At 36.8% G+C, this 23,661-nt stretch overlaps 1 protein-coding gene across 4 annotated transcripts in view; it reads right to left on the bottom strand.

Moving 5' to 3' along the window:
- LOC117159054 (ribosomal protein S6 kinase alpha-5) overlaps positions 1–23,661 on the bottom strand; it is a 56,410-nt gene that overhangs the window by 11,404 nt on the left and 21,345 nt on the right. For 3 of the 4 annotated variants that reach the window (XM_033338575.2, XM_033338566.2, XM_033338558.2), the window contains one exon: positions 472–546. In XM_033338575.2, the coding sequence (XP_033194466.1) occupies positions 472–546 (75 nt within the window). Of the gene's footprint in view, positions 1–471; positions 547–17,599; positions 17,789–23,661 lie in introns of those variants that run through there. The other variant, XM_076623996.1, reaches the window with a different exon arrangement.

Raw genomic sequence — 23,661 nt, forward strand, 5'->3', positions numbered from 1 at the left:
TCGTGTATTCCTCTATCGGGTAATAATATAAACATTTATCGAAACATCCTGTACAATCCCGCGTCTATTCTTCGTAACGAAATTGCCGTAATTTTCACATTTCACCAACGTCTTATCGATTTTTGCACGCCTCGCCTGAACTTCCGCCCCTGAACCAGGCAAATTATACAAACCCCATACGCCGAAGAAGAAAGCGAAAGAAAAGAAAATTCACGCGGAATCGATCGAAACGATGCTTAAAACTCGTTCTATTTCGCGTGAATCGGCGGATAATAAACGTTCGATGGGTATGTTTATTGCGCTCCGAAGGGAAAATAGTCGCGTCGTCAAGACGCGAGACGATCGCAATTAAAAATCAACCGGTTGCGAACGCTAAAATGGTAGGAGCGCGAAAAGCTACGGGGGAAAGGGACCGGTTGTACGTCCTACCGTGGACTTTAATCGCTACCATAAAGGATTTCGTTCACGTACCTCCGGTTCCAAGGACCTTCAGCAGATCAAAATGCGTTATGTCTACCCTCTGGTCTCCGCTGTCTGCCAGGTTTACTGTAACAAAGAAAAATAGTTGTTAAAAAAAAGTTTTTAACAAAACTTGTAATAAAAATTATCTTTATTATCTCTCTCTCTCTCTCTCTTTTTATCGCTTCTTAATGTAACGTTAAGGAACGACCAAGGATAGGAACGTTAGGATACGCGAAAGAGGAAATGGTAGAAGCGACACTGGTAGGTCGAGAATGGAAAGTGGGGTCGTTCGAATTTAACGGTATCGTAGATCGTATTGTGAATTACGCGAAGTTACGAGGTGAACAACATTTGGAAATTTGTATTTGTATTTGAATAATTTGATATGTTGTTCGAATGTTTCGCGTTTGGAGTATACACGTGCTGCGTATTGGCAATTTTGTAGAATTTTAAGTATCGTAATGATCGTGGAATCATATTTTGCAGTTTTGTTGAATTCCACTTTGCAATTTCGTGCAATTACACGTCTTAACTTTTCTGAATTACATTCGCAACTTTGTCGAATATTTTCTAGAATTAAATAAATAAAGAATATATACGAATATATGTATACAGAAGCGAGTATCAGTTATCACTATAGTGATATAAATTGCACTGAAAAATTGATTTATAATTACGTATAAATGAAGTAATATTTTATACAGGTGACAATATTTTATTATATCATGAAGTAATTCGCCACGCTATACATTCGCATACAGATACACACCCTGATTATTAAGAAAGAATCAAGTACTATAACAGAGCACTATAAAATAGCGAAACAATATAGCGTAAGAAACGTAAGAATAAGAGCGTAATAGCCAGCTTGTAGTATCCTAAAAGAAAAGAATAAATTATTATAATATCAAACAATATTACGTAACATTGTGTTATTCCTCTCGAGTTGACATTATCAAAACTTGGACTTTCTGATGTAACGTGTTTACAGCGACGATTTTTAACGATTAACCTTCTGTAGTTTTTATCAAATTCTTAATATCTCCATTTTCTCAAAAAATAAAACAAGCAACCAAGAATTTATCCCAAATTTTCGATCGATGCTTACAAACATTCGTCAAAGAAATACCGTATTGTACGAGTGGAATTTCGATGGTGTAATAACGTTTTTTTAATTGTTTTCCATCGATTTCAGAAAACGGACAGCTACTTTCATCGGGGCTCGGTTATCGAAATACTGTTAACTGGACTTTCTATTTGAATGCCTCCAATCGGACTTTCGATCGTCTGAACTTTCATTCCTCGTACTTTCGAATAATCGATCGACTATCTCGATATCGATAAATAAGCATAGCTTTCCGCCTATTTAATTTTAGATCGGAAATAACAATCACGTAGACACTTTTGTGTCGATGAAAGATATGGCCGTTATTGTGACAATCCTGCGGATCTCGAACGTAATAACTAAAAAATACATTTTTCTTGGATCTAACTTGCTATAAGCTGAGTGAGAATTACGTGTTTCAGAATCTAATAAAAGTCGGGCTAAATTTGATCATCGTTAACCGAACACGGTTCTCGTAGAAAACACTGTACGTGTTAAAATTGGAAAATTTCGACTTCCTATTGGAAAATGTTGCACATACCAATGAGAATACCGTAGTATAGAATTCAAATGCAATTTCCTTTTCTAAATAGTTATCAACAACGCTAGAAAATACATGGGTTTAGGTGTCACAAAGTCGCCTCTATAGAAAAAGGATATAAACGCCAACAAACATTAGTTAATCGTTTCTCGGCTTTTGCCTATGTCGTCTGTGTAAATGAACGAACAACCACTGAGTTTCTTTACCGAAGAGAAAGAGACGACACGTGCACTTTTCTTTTTCACGAATTTAAACTACATCGACGCGTAAGTTTTCTTTTTCTCCCGAAGAACTTGCTTCTTGGCACTTACAGTGTTTTCTACAAGCACTCTTGTACCAAGATCGAAAGAATGAAAAATGTATGTAATTTGAGAAAAAAAAAGATATATGCGGCACGCTCAGTTGTAACGATATAAATATTTCGTAAAAATCTGATTTAGACGGGCGAAATCCGCCAGATATAAGCCCATGAATCCAGTTTCAACGACATTATCTAAATTACGATCTCTGGTCGCAGTACAGGGTCCCAGACGAGTTACAAAGGCAGCAGAAAATGATAGAAATAATAATAATTCAAGGTTCGTGAATTGTTTTTAGCGGTATATTTCCTAAAGAAAATTTGCAAATAAAAGCGAGTCCCCGTTTCTCACCCGATTAGTCTGATATTCGTCCGTTTCTCCCTTGTTCCTCTAATTTGAAAACGAGCATTTTCTTTGGAATATCAATCACAATCTACGAAATAAATAACGTTAGGAAACGTTACACGAGACTTGAAAATGCCGCAGAGTACAAGATGATAAAGATAATAATTCCCATAATTGGAAAAAATGTAGATTTCTTAGACTTCCACGATTATTCGCGCGTGCGATCGCAGGATTAGTAGAAAATATCTTTTGGCTAATGTACATCATTGTAGGAAAATAAACGATCGTGTGCTCGATAAATATTGTCCAAACTAAGCTGAAACAGATTGTATATATTATATTATATATTATGTGAAATAAGATGATATTAGATAACTATGCTTGTCTGAAAGTTTGTAAAAAGGAAAGGATATAGAATAAAGTTCTCATACGTTGAATTCTCAGTTAAATAAATTACATTATTCTCACTGCTGTGTACATTTCAAGATTAATTTCGAATTTGACGCAATTGTGACAGTCGTGTCTCGCTGCAACGCTAATGCAACTTCAATGTAACACACACACACACACACACAATATGAACACGTAAGTATTAAAGCTCTCCATATGCAACACTTTCGCGATCAGGTGTATAAAAATTTAATATCGTTTTAATATTCCAAATGGTGTTATCAAGTAAATTGTTCCTCCAGCAAACACGAAGCAACTCGATAAAGTTCAGATTCCGGTTACTTTATCAAAATTTTATTAAAGCAACATTTGCACTACCTTATCTCCGGCTAATGAGATTCTCTCGATCGCTTCATTTCCTAGAAAGCATTTCGTTCGATGAAAGTGATCGGTGGTCTTTGGCTGTGTAGAGAAACACGAGGTTAAAAATAAAACGTTAGCGTCGATTAGAATTAAATATCGTGGGAGAACAGTCGTCTGCAAACGATTCGATTCGAAATGGGTTCGCGCTTTATCAAATAAAATATGTTTAACAAAGACATTACGGCAGAATCTCGGAAAGTACGAAAGTTGGACAGAAGGAAACCAAAGTGTCGAAAGCGACAAAATCGAACGTTTCTTATGTGCAAGAATTTTGTCACGATTGTATTTAATATTTAATATTTAATATTCGATACGGTATTGTGCAAACTGGCTATTTGTGTAAAGTTGCCATACCATTCAAAGTCGAAAGGCAAAAATTAAATATAAAAAAAAAAAAAAATAAAGAGAGAAGAAACATCCAATGTTTAATAGTAGGAAAAAATTTGAGTTGGAAGAACGAAATTTATTACAAAATCAAGGATCTCTCTCTCTCTCTCTCTCTCTCTCTCTGCGATTTATTGCAGCGTTTAAAATAGTCTTTTACAGTGTCTAGCCAGATTACAGATTAAAAGATCTTTGTCGAATAAAAATACGTAGGATTTTAGAAATTCTAATTTCATGAGACTCCATTTCGTTATTTAATCCAACAAATTTTCACAACTGTTTCCTAAATTGAACGCAATATCGCGATAAAGAAAAAGAGAGAAGGGAAAAAGACGTCCGCGCTGGCCTAGCGTTTCGTAACGGAACTAACGCATTTCATCGATTTACGCAGTAGAAAATGTGAATCAATTAGAGCAGAAAGTTAATCGTGGAAGTCAATGAAACTCGGGCCTTTCCGATTATTGGAATTATTATTTCGGCCATTCTCTACCGTCTGTCAGATTCGTCGACGTTGCTCAAAACGGATTCCTCGATGTTGTTGTTCGTTTAATCTCCTTGAAATCGAACACTTATCGACCTGTGAGAAGCAATTTTTCTATCAATCGTTTACGGTAGGAACATACGTTTTTTACGTTTTTGTAAAGAAGATACAATCCGATGAAATTGAAGATTTATCAAAGACCAATACATTTATAGCTCGATCGGTTAACGCCCCGTTAAAGTATTTGCTCGTACGTAATAATTGAAAAGTAAGTACGTACGCGTAAGAATTTATCTATTCACAAATTCCTGTATCGCATTTGTATGCAATGTATTGCAAATTCGACGCAACAGTCCATCGTCCTCGATGCAAGATATTCCCGAATTGTTTAACAAATTTTCCAACCAAGGCGGACTGAAAGAATTACTAATTACGCTTTAACAACAATTCGCGGAAAAGATTATTAAGTATTTAAATATCCCAGCATATTTTTTCCTCGTTGTACGAGCAATGCAAATTTCAGTCACCATGCAAACGCAGTTATTATTGTTCGAGGTGAACGACGGCAAAAATTTGTACGCGAATGTTCGAAAAAGCTCGAATTGGCCGCGTTTCCATCGAAGTAGAACGCAGGACGCGAATTACCAATATACAGCGAAGGCGCGATAATCAAACGAATTGTTGTATATTTTTGAAACTGCACGCGAATTAAAGATACGCAAAGATACTTTAGATATTTCGAAACGGTTTGATCGAAAATTGCTTCGACAAGAAAAGGAAGAGACAAGTGTGGAGCAATGATTTTGATTTCACGAGTTTGGCATCTGTATCTACGCTCTGATTGTCATTTCAAGAAAGCCAGACAAGGTCGACGAAGGTGATTGCAAAATGACGCTTGCCACGGTTCCCGAGTTCGGTTATCGAATCGGCTCGACTACGATCTCGGCCTTGCATGCGAAACGAGAAAAAGACGAAACAGCAGACTTTCTTCTAACGTCTTTTTCACTTGCTTCTTTTCTCCTCGTGTTAATCAACATTGACCACGTTCTTTTTTAGTCGACGTTTCAGCAAACATGTTTAGCCAACGTTTTAGTAGAAACGTTCTTGAAAATGAATTTAAAATTCCTGATTAAAATTTGTCAGAGTTGTCAGTTCTCTTTAATACAAATACTCTAAATCGTTGGAAAATTTCGACTTTAACGTCCCATCGAAGAAACTACGAGACTTGTATCCTCGTCGTTCGCAACTCTAAAATCAACCAGTATGATATTATATACGTATAAAAATATACGTACAGTATAAACGTCCAATTCTTGGCTTTGAGGTCGAATAAACATGTATATATATATATATACACACAAAACGATAAATAGTATTACATAATACCGAAGATATGGCGGTGAGAAGTGTATTTAAAAGAAGCATCATTTAACAAGATATAAAAAGAAGAAACGAGGCTGCGAAGAATCGTTCAGACACTGGAAAACGCACGTTTGCGAATCTACAAAGTTTCTATGACAAATTGCGACTCGCGTATGATCGTCAAAATCGCTCCGATAGTTTTGTTTAAGAAGAATTTCAGATCTGCGCCTAGCAATATCGCATCGACTGTACATCGACTCGATTTCCTTCGCTAGAAGCACTTGTTACTCGCAAGTAAAGCAGTTTGTAGTAAAACGATCTGCGGTGGAAACAATCTGATTCGAAGGGAGCGAGACGCCAAAGATTCGTCATTCGTCTCGGTGTGGCCAGATCGTGAAATATCGTGCGCACGGTGGTCCGTACAAGATGCGGTGTGCAAAGTTGTACGCACCTGCGGCGCGGCTAATATCGGCAGGTGTGCGGGTAGGCATGTACACAAACATACGCAAATACTGGTCCGCTAGAATGCAGCTGTGTGTTTTTAAAACGAGTCCGCGAAAGGACGAACACACGCGGAGCAAAGCGCAGCCCGGAAGCGTTAGATCGGTGTTCCGTTTAAATTACTTCGAATCATGGCCGATCTCGAACGAACCGTGACTCGGTTCCGATCGAACCGTGAAATATGAAACAGCCTATTGGTACCGCAGCCTTTCCTTTGGCTCACCATGGATAAACCGTTTCTCTGCCATGTCGCTACCTCTCCTCTTCTCTCCTCTTTTTTCTTAATTCGTGTTTTTCGTTCGCCCGTGATTCGCGTTACGCGAGTCGGTTCGTTATCTAAATTTCATTGAAGACTTCTATCGATCGAATTTCACGTTCGTGACTGTGATTTGTTTATGCGAGTGAGAGTTAAAGGTATCCGAGCGAAAGTGAAGAAAATTTGAAACGACCTTTTCTTTCACTATCCGTAACCTGAAAACTAAGCTACGCGAGACGCGTATTTATACGACGTTTTTTCATTGTTTTCGCGCGCAGATCTACATTCTGAAGCGGTGATATGCATTTATAAATAGCTTTGTATGATATAATGCTGGGAAAACAGTTAAAGTAAGAAAATATACATAGATATAGAGATAATAAAAATGAATATGTGCAAAGGTCAAAGAGACATGAAAAACGATCCTCTATTTGTTTTGAGCCGTGTGTGATGGTGAAATGACAAGAAAATGAAATATGAACGTTTTTCCCATTCGTGTAATTATCAACGTAATTTTGTCATACTACAAATTATATACAAGTGTCGAAAGGTTAAGTATTCTCATTTTCTTTAAACCTCTCGCTTTGTAACAACTACTCACGCTTGTTAGGTTGTCCGAAAAGTTTCTTTCGTATTACGAGGAAACGATAGATGCACAGCATTTTTCTTTTTATATTATTTTATTGAATCGTATATGACCCGCTTTCTTCTATTACTACAAAATGGATCATACATAATTCGATAAAACAATATAAAACAAACCATGTCGTGCACCTACTAATTCCGTATAAAAAGAAAGAAACTTTTCGGACATCCTAATATAAGAGAATTTAGTTCGAAGTCTAACTTCAATCTCAATTATTTAAATTAAGTACTGATTGGCAAACGTAAAAATGCTATGGGATTACGTGCTTTAACGTTATGCCACGTGGCACGATGTTAAATTACCGAACAGCTACTAATTATTTAAACAGCTATTAAAGAAATCATTGGGTAACGAGTTAATAAGTTTTAACGTCGTCACTATACACTCTTAACATATAAATACACAAACATTGATCTCCTTAAGAAGAATATTTTCAGTATTTTACTTATCATTGCCAAGTTTTTCTTTCGTTGGTTCGTTTACTTCGTCCAATATAAAACGAGACTCGATACCTATACGGTAAAGTATCGTGATTTAGAATATTATTAACGTAATAATTATTAACGCTTAGTGAAAATTTCAAGAAAGACGAGTTACGGTAGGAGAGAACAATAATCGTTGTAAAATAAAAAGATCCACGATTAAGATTAGATTAAATGTCATAAAAAGAACAGAAAGTTTTGTGTTTCTAAAGAATCTTCGAATATCACAGAATGAATTAAATAATTGATCGAAAGCGATCTTCTATGGCCATTAACACCCTTGATTATTATAAAAAAAAATAGACAGGAAGATCAAAGATGAAAGTAACGTAGAGTTGCGCTTTAAGAAATGAAAAAATTTCCAAATCATGTCCATCGTACAATGGGCCCTTAATTCGCTTCGATTCGATCTATACAATCGATAGATCTATTTCGATCTATACAAACGAAAAATGTTTCGGATAAAAGTTGGACGATTTCGAGGGGTATATGCGACAAATTTGACGCGATTAATTTTTTCGTAGGAAAAGATCGAAAGTATCAAAGAAATCGATGATTCGTGAGATATTTTGCATTAAAGAGCGAGATACATCGTACAAAAATCTGAAATATCCCACGAATTATCGATCTTGTTGGTGTTTCACTGCTTCGTTAGACAGAATGTTTCGAAGAATCGATTTATTAAAGAAAACAACAGATGTTCGCACAAAAGAAGATATGCATTTGTTCAGACGACAGAAGCGCAGTTTCTGTTCTTTTTTTTCCTTACGAGAGCCTGCACAATTATATGGAAGAAAAAGAACGTCAAAACCTCGAAAATCAACGAAAAGTGAAATTTACTGCCCTTGAAGCCTCGAAATCGAGTTAAGATCCGCTATCTGTTCGCGGAACGAACGTCACCAGTGATGCTTTCACTTCTGCGCCTTTCGCGCAACGATCCTTCCTTCTTTCCTCGTCTTCTTTCTCTTTTTCCTCGTTTTCTCGATTACGTGAACGCAGTGAAATTTCGTCGAACGTAACAACGGTCCAAAGTCGCGATGATCCCGCGACAATATCCTCTCCGCTTCTCACCTTCGAGTGAAAAATAACGTAACTTCAACGCGGAACGCGAACGAAGGTACAGAGTGCGGGTTTCGTCAATTCCGCGTAACAAATATATTACGTATCGCTTTGCTGTACGAGCTCGTGCAAATATCTCGCGAAATTTTCGTTGCGAAACGTCTAAAAAAAAAATCAGTCGAGGGAAGAAATTGAAGTTTTAATTTTTCAGGAATTGTTAAGAACTGTTCGAGAGTTTCTAAAGCCTAGATCACAGGAATCGTTGGAAAACATTTTTTCGCTTTTTTTTTTTTTTTTTGATAGAAGAAGTTTGGTTGAGTTTTTGCTTTTAAGGAGCTAGTCATTAGATATTTGCTTGGTAAGTATAAGCGTCGTTGTAGAGTATGCAATTGTACATCTATTTATAAATTGATTACAAAACTACTTATCCGGCGGCTTGAATATTTTGTGCAGGCTAAAAATATTATCTCGAAATGTACAATCTTTGTTTTTCAATGACTAAACTCGAATAAAATAATATAATAATCAATCGATTATAATTTGAGGATGTAATAGAATAGAACAGATATAAGATAGAATAGAACATAAATAGAATAGAACATAATAGAACATAATAGAATAGAACATAAATAAAGATTCATTGAAAAAGTTTTCTTCTACGTTTTCTATTTCTTCTCGCGCGTAAAATCATCCCCTAGACTCTAGACGATGCTACTGTGTTATGTTGGTTTGATCTACGCGTTATGATATACTGACAATAATAAAATAATAAAATAGATTGGCGTCCGAAGAATGTAAATACGTGCAAAAGACTGCGAGAGGTTCTTCATTTTTCGCCGCTACGAAGCATCGAGTCTATTAGAATTAGGTTAGAAGAGATTGAGGTGGAATTTTTACTCAGTGTCGCTCGCCGTGTAGCAACAGGTGTTTGCTGGGGCTGTTTAAATAAAAAAGAGTTCAAGATTCTACGATAAAACGTGCAAACATTGTTCGCCAATAAGAGCCACATTTTTTCCTCTCTTTCTTAATACGATTTTACGGTAAATGAATATTTATTAACTGCTCGTTGTGCTGTTCAACGAGTTATCCATATAAATATCTTTCAATTTCGTTCGAACCCTCGCACGCGCGCACACACATACCTGCATGTGCGTGTATGTGTACGCTAAACTAAATAGTTTGAACCGGTAAATATCATAATAAACACTTTGCTTTTGACATTTAACTATATTTTACTATATTTATCTACTACGTGAATTCTGTAAATTTTCGGCGGCTTAAATCCACCCTACTAGATTCATAAAGATCCGCGGTCTGTCAATCGACCATCGGTCAATGAAAGTTCTTGCACGTACGAACGGTGTGTTTTCCAAGAATTTTAGAGCTCGTCCGCGTCGTAACAAGCGAAAATCGTGTCGCGATTCGAGGACGAAAACGACGATCGAATTTTCACCTCGTAGCTAAAAGGGTTTTCGCGTGAAATTAACACGTGGGGGTCCTTCGCGAGCGTCCCCGGCCCTGACTGCCAGCCGAGAATCCATGTCAAGGTAGTAAAAGCGACCACGAGCAAGCTCGAGCACCGTCGACAAGCCTCTAACCTCCCTCTATCCGGATTACGCAAGCCTGTGGATTCGAACGTGTTGCGAACCATTTACCCCTTTGCTCGTCCCTTGTTTTCCACGCTTCTCTTCAAACGTAATTTTACAACGATCGTTACAAGTATAAGAGCGCTTGTTTGTGCGTCTGAAGATGCAAAAATACATGGAATACATATATAACATAGAAAAAAAGCAAAACATTCCGAGTACGAGTCCTTACATGTAATAAGTATTAATAAGAAATCTCGTTTCTATTTCTTTAGTTATCTTCATGATATAACATACATGTTTATTCGAACTTACAGCCAAGAATTGGTTTACAAATACCTATATTTACAAAGCTATCTTATCCACGCGCTTCGTATCAGTCATTCTTTCTCTCTCTCTCTCTCTCTCTCTGTCCTCCCCTCTCTCTCTGTCTATCCCATTCATACTGCGATTTCACGTTCTGCCTGATAATTGAAAACCTTGATGCAAAAATCGGGCGAGTCTACCTTTTAGAAAAATCGCACTCGTTCAAGTTTCACGCGTGCAACGCGTTCGAAACAATTTCTCGACTTAGCCAGTGCGATCTTTGGGAAGAAAACTCGACCGTGTCTAGCACTTGCCCGGCATTCGTCTCAAATGTTTGGTAAACTTGGGATGTTAGTTAGTTGCGTGCCGTTTTTATTTCATTATAATTTTTATCTTGGAAAATCGAAATTGAGTTTGAAAATTTGCCAACTATACGTGTACCGAACTAATTGACTCGACGGAATACGTTCAAACCTTCTTTCTGTAAAAGGAGACCTTTAAACGAAACAGCTTTATTTCGATGATACATTATGCAAATTCGTGTTTTCACGAATACCTTGTAACACATATTTCCCCAAATAATTGAAGCAACGCAACGCATGCGTCGGTAGCGGTGAATGAGTTAAACGCGAGATTGCCGCTCTGAAAGTTAAAACTCGAAATACCCGTTTGCGCGTGAAAAGTAGACTTCTTTGCAGTTCAGCGCTTCACCTTTTACTTTTCCGAAAGCCTCTTTCTCTCGCTCTCTCTCTCATTCTCTGTTCGCGATTGTTGTTCTGCTGTGTTTCGAAAAATCCTTTCAAAACGCGGGCGAGCGAGAATCTTTTCGATGAAAAGAAAAGAAAGAGAGAGAGAGAGAGAGAAAACATATTTGCCATTTTTTCCGACGATAAAAGACGAGATTCTCGCGTTTGATCCTCGATGGATGAGAGAGAAAAAGAGGAACGCACTTTCCAGACTGTGTTAAAATCCGGCCGAGTAAACATCTCGATTTAGAAGTTTAGCAGGCGACCGCGAGTTCCTGACATTGTGAAACGATATTCCGAAATTAAAATCGAGACGCGGTTAAATATAGAAGAGACCGAGAAATCTCGTTCCTCCCAACGGTCGGTTGAAATTTTTCCGATGCGTTGAATCTTAATTGGGCAACGCTCTTTTGTCGGAAATATCGCACAATGTGCTTCGAAGAATTTTAAGGATAAGAATTCTTGCGACATTGCCGATAACGAAATTTTCTTTGTGACAGCGTAAATATATTTTTCCGTAGAAATGTAAGCAATTAGGATGTAGCAAATAGGAAGAACTGTTTCATTAGGAAAATATTTTTATCCAATTGAATCTTATCACGAAAAAAAGTTGGTGTAATTGCAAAAAACTTGAGAAAAAATTGAGAATTTTGTTGGAAGACACTTATGGATTTAATCTCGTAGATGTTTGTCAACGGTAATTGATATAAATTTTGGAAAATAAGTATTTTACTGAACAGTATTTTACCGATTGAAAAGTATAGAAAAAAATATATCTCCGCTGAAAACGAAGAAAATGGGAAAAATGTCTTCAGTTAAACCACAGGAAAATTTGTAATAAAGAGAGTACAAACAGTCGTAAAAGATTCACGAAAGCTATAGATACGGGAAACCAACAGCACGTTGCACTTACAAAGGGTGCATGCAAGTTGAAGGTGAAGGGTAGTCGGCCAACGCAGACCCAACGCCATCACAACACTTTCACAAAGGTGATTTATGATTCCTTACAAAGTCTGTTCACCCTGTCTGCACACAAAACGGAAAGTACCATTCACCGGTAATATATGGTACACGTATGTATCATAGTTCTTTGACCACGCACATTTTCCTCAACAAATTGAAGAGCCTGCAGGAAATTTATACCACTGTCATTGGATATCTTGATAAGTACACGAGCTGACAAATTGAAATTTGAAATGTCTAACAATATTCCTGGAAAACTAAAGAAATTTTACCATTGCGACGTTTTAAACGATTTTTGTCGAATGTAAGTTCATCGAATTGTAACGACACCAAAGATTCAACTTATTTGGGAATTATAAAAATCTTAACTAGATCGAAATCGAAATTCTTAGAAGAACTCTTACGCAATTTATTGAACTTGAGTATTCTTATAACATCGTCGATTGTACGTATTTTTAAATTGAATAAATTAGAAAATTAGTAGAGATAAATATCCCGGAATATATGATAAACGCGAAGGGAATAATTTACACGGAGAAACGTGTGAAAATTAAAGAAACCAATTCTAGATCGAACTAACAAAATATCGACACAACTAAACTAAACGCTAAATTAAAAGTTAAAAACTAAAAGCGATCTAATTTATTTTAAAAGCAAGAACTCTTTTTCTCTCTCTCCCCCCCTCCCGCTCTTATTCCTAAAAGAGAAGGAGAGTGCACGAGTAAATTGAGATAATAAAAAGAGAAATTCTATGGAATATGACAAAAGAATAAAAAATAATTTAATAAATTACCATTACGATCCTTCAAATATTTATTTTCCAGCTTAGTAACAATACGATCTACCTTAAAAGTCAGGGCTCTCTCTTGTTTCCCTATTCTTAAAAAACGAAACGAAGAAAGAACGCGTAAATAGCAATAATAAAAACGAGAACTTCAAGGTACATATATGACAAAAGCATAGGGGTAAATTTGCGTAAAAATTGAACTAATGTTCCAGGTTAAACGGTTCGGCAGCCCTCGAGTATAGTCGCGGAAGTTCCGCTTTTGTCTGACCCAGATAGTCGGCATTCACTCGCTATTTCGTAACGGGACCGACTACTTTCTTTCGCCAGACGAAAGGTAACTACACGTGCACTTAATATCACGCGATATATTACCTTCTAAGATTTATTTCAAGTCCATTGTACAGAAACAACTGGACGATATAGTTCTTCTAAACAGATATTAGACCATTAGAACAGATATCAGCCTTTCTGTTACAAAGAAGAAATGGAAATTTATTTACTTATTTAATTTCCCTAGGTATATTATGTCTTTCTACGTGTATTTACTTCTTTCTTTCAGTCTTTCTTTTGAAGCTTTCGTAACTTTCAGTTAGATTTTCATTGATTTTTGTTGCATATTTGGAACAGAGTAGAACACTTTAGGTATTTTTAAAAATTTTATATTATCGATTTAATTGACATAATTATCATATATAAGTAATATTATAAATATAAATATAGATGGAAAGGGTGTTTACGTTTCCTTGAAAATTCCTTTAAATAATTTTTTTAAGAAGGTGAATCGAAATGGTAATAGAATACCGTATGTATTAATAAGAAGAATGGAAGGCTTTAAGTATCTCTTAGATTATTTCTTTGCTAAATATGTTCGTCTGTTTCTTTTTATGACATATTTTTTTTATGTTTACGTGAAGCGTGATAGGATGTTGAAACCTGTGTAGTATTATATGAAAAGGATACATATTCGAGGATACAAGGATAACATATTTCTATTCTTCTTCTTCTTCAAGCTCCTGCTTTAACTATCTAAGCGGATTAAAATTTGAATAAAAAAAATAGAGCTCTTTGTAAGTTATCTTTTTCCGAGTTCGACAAATTTATCCCTAATTTTATGTTTACGAAGAAAGTGGAATTGTTTAGATATCTTAAAGCCCATAACACTTCTAATGACATTTTGAAATTTCTACGTCAATCGTATCGCTCCGCTGGTCATCGTCTCTGATTGGAAAGTAATACAGCGATTAACCGACGACTAAACCTTCTCCTCCTGACGAACGAAAGAAAAAGAAGAAAAGAAAGAAATTTCCAACACGAGAGAACGCAACAGATATAAATTAATACAAATACTTTAATACTTAGAAACATTTTGGAGATTATTTTATACGAGTGAAATAAGATTTTGTGGGACCCTTTAATCAACTTCGGATGAGAATAACATTTTACTTCATAATTCTTCCCCAACACACGTAGTCAAACCTAAGATCGTTCTATCTTCGATGATACCTACATACTTCAGAAGTTGCATCGTGAATACTAGACACGTTAAAACGTCTAAAACTGAACGCAGCTATTTCAATACGTACGAAACATGAAAATTAAATTTGAAAGAAGAAAAATGATTATCACTTCCGGCATAAGTGGTTCAGAGATAAATATACTAAATTTAGAAAAAGACATTTGTCATTTTTCTGAGATCTTGAAGATGAATTATTCGCGAAAGGGATATTCGTTCCTCTAAACTGTACCTTGAACTTTCGCCTATTCGTGTAATATTATTTCGCTGTACTTTGAATTAAAAATAATCTCTAAAGCTACGCATCTGTGCTAATATCTTTCAGAAGGTTGACTTACTTTTAACGATATTTCAGAAGTTTCACTGCGAAAATTCGTTATAGAACAAAGTCGTTATCGGTTCCTTTTGCATATTTAAAGTTCTATGCCGGCTATTTGTAAATACAAGACACGATAATAACTACGATTTCGCGTGAAGTAGTTACTAAACGACAAGTAAAACAAGCAATAAGCGATATCTTTTATTTAGCGACTGACGTTAACCCGAAGAAAGGAAAAGGAAAAATCGTGATGTTTCTTTTCGCTGAACCTAAAGGAAGATCTTTCTTCCTACCTTTGTTTCCGCGCAAAGAAAAAGTCCTAACCAATTACGCTCGTTTTTCATGTTTTATTCCTATCGCAACTTTTATTTCTTAATCGCTTTTTCGTTTCGATAAACACAGAAGCCATTAACGTTTCAACGAAACGTTTAGCATAAAATTCGAACGAGTAATAATTCTTTTATGGTTTCTTCAAACTTGACGAAGTTTTTAATAATAGAAAATACAGTTCGATCGAAAGCAAAGTTTCATGCAAAGTATAATTTCAAAGAACGAAACATCTATTTAGCTGAATGATGAAATGCACGCTTAAGACCGGATTCGCGTACGATTATCGGCGAAGATTGCCATTACGATCGTTCGATTTTTTTATTGAACTGAATTTATGCGTGATAAGAGGCATATAGTAAATATCACAGAGACGCCACATTGTCCATATTTGAAAGATAAAGATATAAAATGACAGCGCTTAGTATCGTTTATTTATTTGTGTTAATCAAGCAAAAACGGGAGTATTTTTCAATATTCTACAAGCAAGCATGCAAGTATTTACCGATACACGAAACGAGATAATCGAATCACATTATCAGGAAAATGTTTAGCAGATAACGATTTTGCATTACAACGATTCAAAGAAAACTGAAATTTTCTATTTCAGCCAGAGATTTTCGATATTTGAAGAAAAACATTGGCATTTAAAATAACGAAGCAAACAACGCGTCAGAGTCAATCTTATAATATTTACGTATTTAAACGCGCCCTTCTATGCACTAAGCAAAGTACGAATCGTTAAACTGGACATTTTGTATATTATTGTACTTGTACGTAACGTAGAATCCCTGTGCATAGCTAAAGATCTGTGAAATGCGAAAGACCAATTAACCCTTTGGAAACAATTATCGCGGAAACACCGTATTGTTCGATCGTTAGCCTGCGCCTGACAAGGCTTTTACGAAACAATTTCCAATTGGATCGAATAGCGATACGCCCTTCGTGAAAACGGCGAAAATGTCTGTACACGGTCGGTTTACCGTGGCACAACCGTTATTTGATACGGTACTGTGCCTTACGTTACACGCTATACGCATTCCACCGTTTGCCTCGTCGTCGCCAGGTAAATCGTGCACGTGTACCCCCACACGTGTCCGCCAGACGTTGCCCACAGGAGTTTCACCATACGCACGCAACCGCCTATGTATTCTTTTGCTTAATTAAAGATGAGATAACAAAGATGTAAGTTGGATCTAAATACGCCGATGAAACAGCGGAAATGGCTTTGGAGGTGGCGTCGAGCGTTACAGTTTGGAGATCCGAAGAAGAAATTTGCATAAATTACATGGTGCCAATCACGACATTTTTTAGTACTTGTTGCGAACGTAGGCATTGATAGAGATGTCACAAAGAAATGGTTTTAAAAGTCTTGGTGATCGTTTGGAAATCGTAGGAAGAAATTCGTACAAGTTTCGTAATATCGATCGTAATGATTTTTAAATAGAGATCGTTTCTAGCAATTTTTTTCAATTCGTCGACTACCATGGTAACAAATTTTGAGATCATAAAAAGAAAATGTAAATTCCACGATATTAATCGCGATGAGTTTCGAATAGATGTGCCGATGAAACGGTAAAGAGAGCGCCAAAGTATTTTTTAATCCATTAGCTATGGCGATATCGTTCGTTCGGAGACGACAAAAAGGAATTCTTTTCAAATGAAAAAGATATACAGAACGAAGTAAAAAACGTCACGCGTCGCGCGAAGTTTGTAAAACAGTCTATGAGAATACAGCGCTTAATCGTTGAACGCGAAAGCGATGAATCGTAAATAATGGGCGCGAAGGTATTGCGATATTGTAATTTTGTAATACGATATTATAATAAATAAAAATCCGATCTAAACGAAAATCCTTTAAGTAGGTCTGATACCCACGTGGCACTAAACGTACCAGTAATATTATGAAATATTATCCGATAGTAACGGAATCCATTGTGAGTCACCAATGTCCTACGCAACGAAAACGCTTATCTCGAACAATATTTACAACTAACTAACTCTGAAACATCTTCCATTAATGCTAATAGAATTACTAAGAATAACGATATATAATAACGCTAAAAACAAACTGCACAGCAAAGATACGTCCATTTCTCATAGGCCACACTTTCGAATACTCTTACGTGATTTTATATTTTATATCCTTGCCAACAATGATAAAATAGTTAAAAAACGTATATTTTACCTTTCGATAAAACGATCTTACCAGTCTCGAATTCCTAATACGAATTGAGTTACTTTTATTCGTGTTCTCCTTCTCAACGTTGATAACGCGAATAATTGAAAGAAATAACGAAGAAATTGATACTTCACCTTTCAGCAAAACACCGAACCTTTCATCTCGAACTGCAAGTAACAATCGCGTTTTCATCGTGCATCGACAGGACCTGTTTCCCGAAGAAAAAAAGAAAAGAAAGAAACGTGGAAAACGTTATAGACTCGGAATGAACAGGCGACGTCTGATATTTTACAGAGGCCGAACGCGAGCCATCGATGAATAAACGGCACGGGCACAACTGGTACGATATGATAAAGAAGCTTTTCGACGTGTAATTCCCCGTAAGCGAGCACGCTCTCAACAGGAAAACACCGAAGGATAAATAACTCGTTCCAAGGCAAGTTCGCGTCGAGTCTAAATATAAATTCGCAACAAATCAATATCAACGCACAACGACGCCACCGTGGATTCGATGGGCATTTATCGGATATGCAGACGTTCCTCAAATGCACGTTCGATGAACGTGATCGCCGACAACCTTTTCCGCAACTATAAGCGCGACTTCTATCGAACGCTTTTTACGAAACCGCTTAGCTTATAATTAAGTACGTTTTCTGTCCTTATCTTTTAATACGCAATATTAGTTTGCAAGACAGTGGTAAGCGAACATGACGTAAACCGGAGTCTATCCTGTGCCGAATGACGAGAATTGCGATAAACAATACTAATAAAAACAATAAGTACAGGGATATTTCGAATAACAATAACGCGCAAATTTATTTCGAGTATCGCTCGTTTCCACAGACATTTTGTCTCGCTTTCTTCATTTTTTTCCCTCGATCCTTTGAAATAACAGCAAAGTACTAATACCAAATATTTGAGCAGCAGTGTAAATACTGTCGCTAGTTGCGAAAACACAAAGGTACATATACACCAAAGAGTGTTCTTAAACGCGAGTCGCTAAACCGATACGGGCAGAATGATCGAAACAGAGAGCATAACGTAAACCATAAAGAGTTGCGAAAAAAAAAAAAGCGAAAAGTAAAGTAGCTCGCCGATATCGGCCATTAATTCTTGCGCACGAAGAATCAAGAAGCAAATATAAGAGAATAAAAAAGAAACAACAACAAAAAAGACCAATCGCGTAGCCGTTTGTAACAATCGTCCTCGATGGTCGTTTACTATCGCCGCGTAAACATTCATGCAGATTCGCTTGCGCAAAAACGAGATTACGCAACATCGGTTGCATTAAAGAATTTATTGTTGTTCGTTTCACGCGGATGAATCGAATCGTTCCGAGAACGATCGATTGCAAGGAAGTTTTTCCATATCCTTCTTCGCGCTAATTGTCAATCTCACTCGTTAACTGTTAGCAAAAATCTTTCTGTTATGTATTTTCACTAACGCTATCATCAGTACGATTTGGTCGAATTTCTGAGTTTGATGTTATTTAATGGTGAAAAGGATGCACTTTGACACGACGTGATCGGAAAGAGGAACAACCTATTCGATCCTAAGCAATAAACGAGAAATCCATGAAGTTTATAAAAGAGTTTAAAGTATAATAATCAGTGTACTTGCGATCAAGCGCGGAGAACCAAACTATCGTTGATAATAACGGCAGATATTTGTAGTAACAAGCTACGTGCGATATCGAAAAGTTTACAAAATTCGCGATCAAATCCTATTTCAAGGCTGTCAGGCTAAAATAAAACTATCTATCTGTCTATCCCTAATCTGTCTTTGAAATCGATATTTTTCGGAACAATTAAAATCAATATTTTGGGACATTGCTTGGCAGCTCGGGAGAAAAATTATTTACCAAACACGTAACGTTGACAAAAAGGATATATTGTAAGAAACAATCGTCGAATATTATTTTTGTAATTTTCTAACAAAGGATTAAAGTATTCTAAGTCGTATCACTTTTCAGATATGTCAAACATTAATGATTCTTAATACAAACAAGCATATAGAATACGAAATATCGAATACTAATGATCTTTAATACAAATAAATATGAGAAATGCATTATAAGATTAAATAGCCACTATGGTCGTATATAATCCAAAGATTACGGTAACGAGTTAAAAGTAAAGAAAAAGTTAAATAGTCAAAGACCATAACCATCGATATTACGCTTAGCGAGCTAAATCGATTAATATTACCCGAGACTTCCGTCTTGTCCTTTTGGAAATATTCCAACGTTGCGCCAGCATTGCAGCTAAAGTTCATCGTAGATTTAAAGGAAGCATTGATACCGAACACTACGCGCTGGTATATCCTTACAAGCATACTCGACCCACCTGCAATGCTGGTGAAACGTTACAACACATTTTTGTAACGTCAAATCTTTTTCACGACTGACAAAGCTTGAAGAGACTAACAAGATATAAAACGCAGAAGTAATTAGTAACTCTAGAACAGATTTAGTATGAAAATTCATCGTAAATTTTCAGAGTACACGTCACAGGATACTTAAAATCCCATGACGATAAAATCGAAACTATACTCTTAACTCTACCTTCCCTAGCATAATCTGATCGAAGTAGCACACATCACAGTTATACTCTTTCATCTATTAATTCCCGACCTGCCTATAAAGTCGCATAAAAAGCCCGAAAACTCGATGAAATAAAAACTACGATAACGATAAAACATCCGACGGAATATAAAAAAGGAGAGAATGTTTCAGATTTTCATAGAATACCAAAGTGCACAGGTCATAGTGACATTTATCTGACCTTAGGATGATCTTGAAGAGCCCTATATCGCAAACTTATCAACTCAGAATTTTTCGCCTTCCTCACCCTCTCCCTCCCTCTCTCTCACCTTCTCTCTCTCTCTCTCCCCCTCCCTCCCTCTCTCTCCCTCCCTCTCTCTCCCTCCCTCTCTCTCCCTCCCTCTCTCTCCCTCCCTCTCTCTCCCTCCCTCTCTCTCTCCCTCCCTCTCTCTCCCTCCCTCTCTCTCTCCCTCCCTCTCTCTCCCTCCCTCTCTCTCTCCCTCCCTCCCTCTCTCTCCCTCCCTCTCTCTCTCCCTCCCTCTCTCTCCCTCCCTCTCTCTCCCTCCCTCTCTCTCCCTCCCTCTCTCTCTCTCTCTCTCTCTTTGTCTACTTTAAACAAAGTACGAGAAACACAACGACGGACATGTACACCTGTTAAGCAATGCACGCGAGCATTATGTCACAGCATGTCTCCTAGTTGTAATTATACTTGGTAAATTATTAGTCGTTGCTCGTTTCATTGGACGAAAGATAGACGCAGGAAATGCAAGTACATATGTATGTGAAAACGACTGATAGTGGAGGTTGTGTAACATCGACTAACCTTCGGCGAAAGCCGTTTTCGGTTCGATACTTTTCCATCCCCGTGGAAGGAAATTCTACTTCGACGATATCGACCGCGTGAGACCGAATATCAAGGCTGACTCCGTGTCTAGCTCTCAGATATATTTAATGAAGATCCTAGTTCTCGTTGAACGATATCTCTCTTTGAAGCTTCGGCGACCCAGTTTTATCTGGATAGAGCCGACTGCTTCGTGATTTCTGACGAAAGTCGTGTTCTTTTCGCGGCGTTCTTACATCGAAATTGTCGCGGTTTAATTACGGGGTCTGTGCGTAGGTAGACGGTTAATACAATAGCCACGAAAGATATTTTTAGATGCCTCCGTTTTCCACCGCGACGTTCTTTTATCAGCCAGCAGACTTCGTTTTTATGGCATTACGTTTTTGCAGTCGTACGAAAGTACTACCGAATGATACGGAACCTGATATACTTGGATCTAATTTGTTGTATTCTGTAACAAATACAATGCTGTACAAATACTTTCTATACTCGAAATTGACAAAGAACATATATATGTCGGATTAAGGTTGGAATTTTGGGCGTTCGATGAACCTTCGCTCAAATTTATCATCGCGGATATAGCTAATGTTTATTGGTACAAATGTAGGCAATACAAGAGGCTGATAATAACGATTATAGGATGACTGGGGATGTCGATGACAACGAATTCAGGTTCGATAACGAATCCACGGTCTATGGTATGACGCGTATAACTTCACGTACAAGTAAAACTTATCTGCATGAACTCGACAAAAGGCCAAGTGGAACTGCCCTTATATATTCCTCAATCTTTGTTTTTAAGGAAAGCCATATAATCGTTTCATACCTCTGTGAGATACACGTTCCTCCCGTGATCGTGGCTACGTTCAGTGAACTGCTATGTCACTTCGAGCCCAAGCCCATCGTCGTAAAATCAGATTAGAACATTAAAACTATTGCCTATTTTTAGTACTTAAGCGTAGCTATAGTAAAAGTCTGAACTAGATTATTGAGGTTTTTCCCAACATTCCAAAAGGAAAGTCCCGATGTCCTTTCATCTCCGACATATATTTGTATATATGAAACATCGCGTAGTAGCGTCAGTTTGGTGACATTGATTCGTTCGATTTTCGCCATACCGATAAACAGCGAGAAGAGCAAGAATATCGATCGATATAAATAAATTCAAAGATATTTAGAATCATTTTCCTTTCAGAACGTAACTCTTTAGTTTCTGAATAACGAGACTGTGGATTTTTATGCATTTGCGATCGAAGATTTAAAAATACACGTAATATACAAGAGTATATAAATTATCCAAAATACGACACCTTCCACTATAACTATTTATATCTAATTATATACAGAAAAATAAAAATTTGTACGAATATCCTATTTATAATAAACTTAACGATACTTAGAAACAAATGAATATACAAGTATTACGAAAAATATCTTGTTTCGTATCTGAGAAACAAAATAGTAAATTCCAGACGATATACAATATTTATAAAACTAACACGATTACGATATTTATAGAAACGAGAAAGAAACGTATAAAATAAGCGTTACGAGTATCGTCGTCTATCTCGCCAAAATTAAAAATAGACGAAGAAAAGAAGACAAGAAACGAGAAGATGTAGAAAACGCGGAGTCGACAGATTCGCGATCGCTATTTCATCTTTCGAGACTCGACCATTCGATACGTTACACGTTCCAGCCCGTGGCCCGATATATTTCCACCGCAAAACAGCGGCATTGTCAGCCAGCATTACCCGGAAATATCTATAAATTTATTACGAGACCCGTGGAAATGCATCTGTGCCGGCAACGTTTGCCGAACAAAGCAGAGAGTTATTTATCACTCTCGACTCTCGATTCGAGAGAATAATGCTCGATGCTCCCTGAATTCACTTGCCACCTTTCTAACGATCGTACGATACGCGTGTTCCGATTTTATAAGATGAATAATATAAGACGCGCAGAAGGACAAAGCAGTATTTGTTTGGAACAATAGAAGGAAGAAAACAAACGAGGAAATTCATTTCCTTAACGCTTCGTACAAATAAGGTATGGGCAGAATACGTTTTTAGTCTTTAATTGCTACCGTGAATGAACGTTCGATTTGCTTTAGGGAAATTTCTGTTTAAAATCAAAGAATCGCTAGAATTACGATCGTGGAAATAATTATCTGAGGTAGATGGCTTTTAAGAAGAATAAAAATAAACGTGTGCTACTATCTAAGATATTAAACAAATGGGCATTAGAATAAGATTATTGTCCGAGGCATTAAACGATAAATATAGAATGCGAAATACGATTCGGTATGGTTGGTATTAAGATTTGGAAAAGTAAATCAAGCCAGATAATCTGAAAGTATATCGTCGACGACTTTTGCCTTCCACGTTCCTTTCTTACGATATAAATTATACCTACTACAAATTAATACAGAAATTCGTTCGATCGGTTTAAGTGCTTTCAGAATGTACTCTTCTTTACGATAATTGTACACTGTCGGTGTTATACTTCTAATCTACGTGGTGGAAGGTTATAGATAGTCAAGGACGGTATCTTCTTAAGAAAAAATGTAGCACATTTTTTTTTAATGTAATCCTTTTAGCCCAGAATACTTTCCATCGTAAAATCTATATCGCTTTGCTTCTTCTTTGTTTTATCTTCTGGATTATCGGCAAATCGAAAAGTTTTAATATTATCATTAATAATTAAGAAAACAATGACGATTGTAGATTAGTAAAATGAACGAACCTCTACGTCGACCTGATGAATCCGCGTTTCGCAAGAAACGATGTCATAGACATCGTCGCAGACGAGTG

The sequence above is a fragment of the Bombus vancouverensis genome, chromosome 13, assembly GCF_051014615.1.
Source record: "Bombus vancouverensis nearcticus chromosome 13, iyBomVanc1_principal, whole genome shotgun sequence".
Classification (NCBI taxonomy): domain Eukaryota; kingdom Metazoa; phylum Arthropoda; class Insecta; order Hymenoptera; family Apidae; genus Bombus; species Bombus vancouverensis.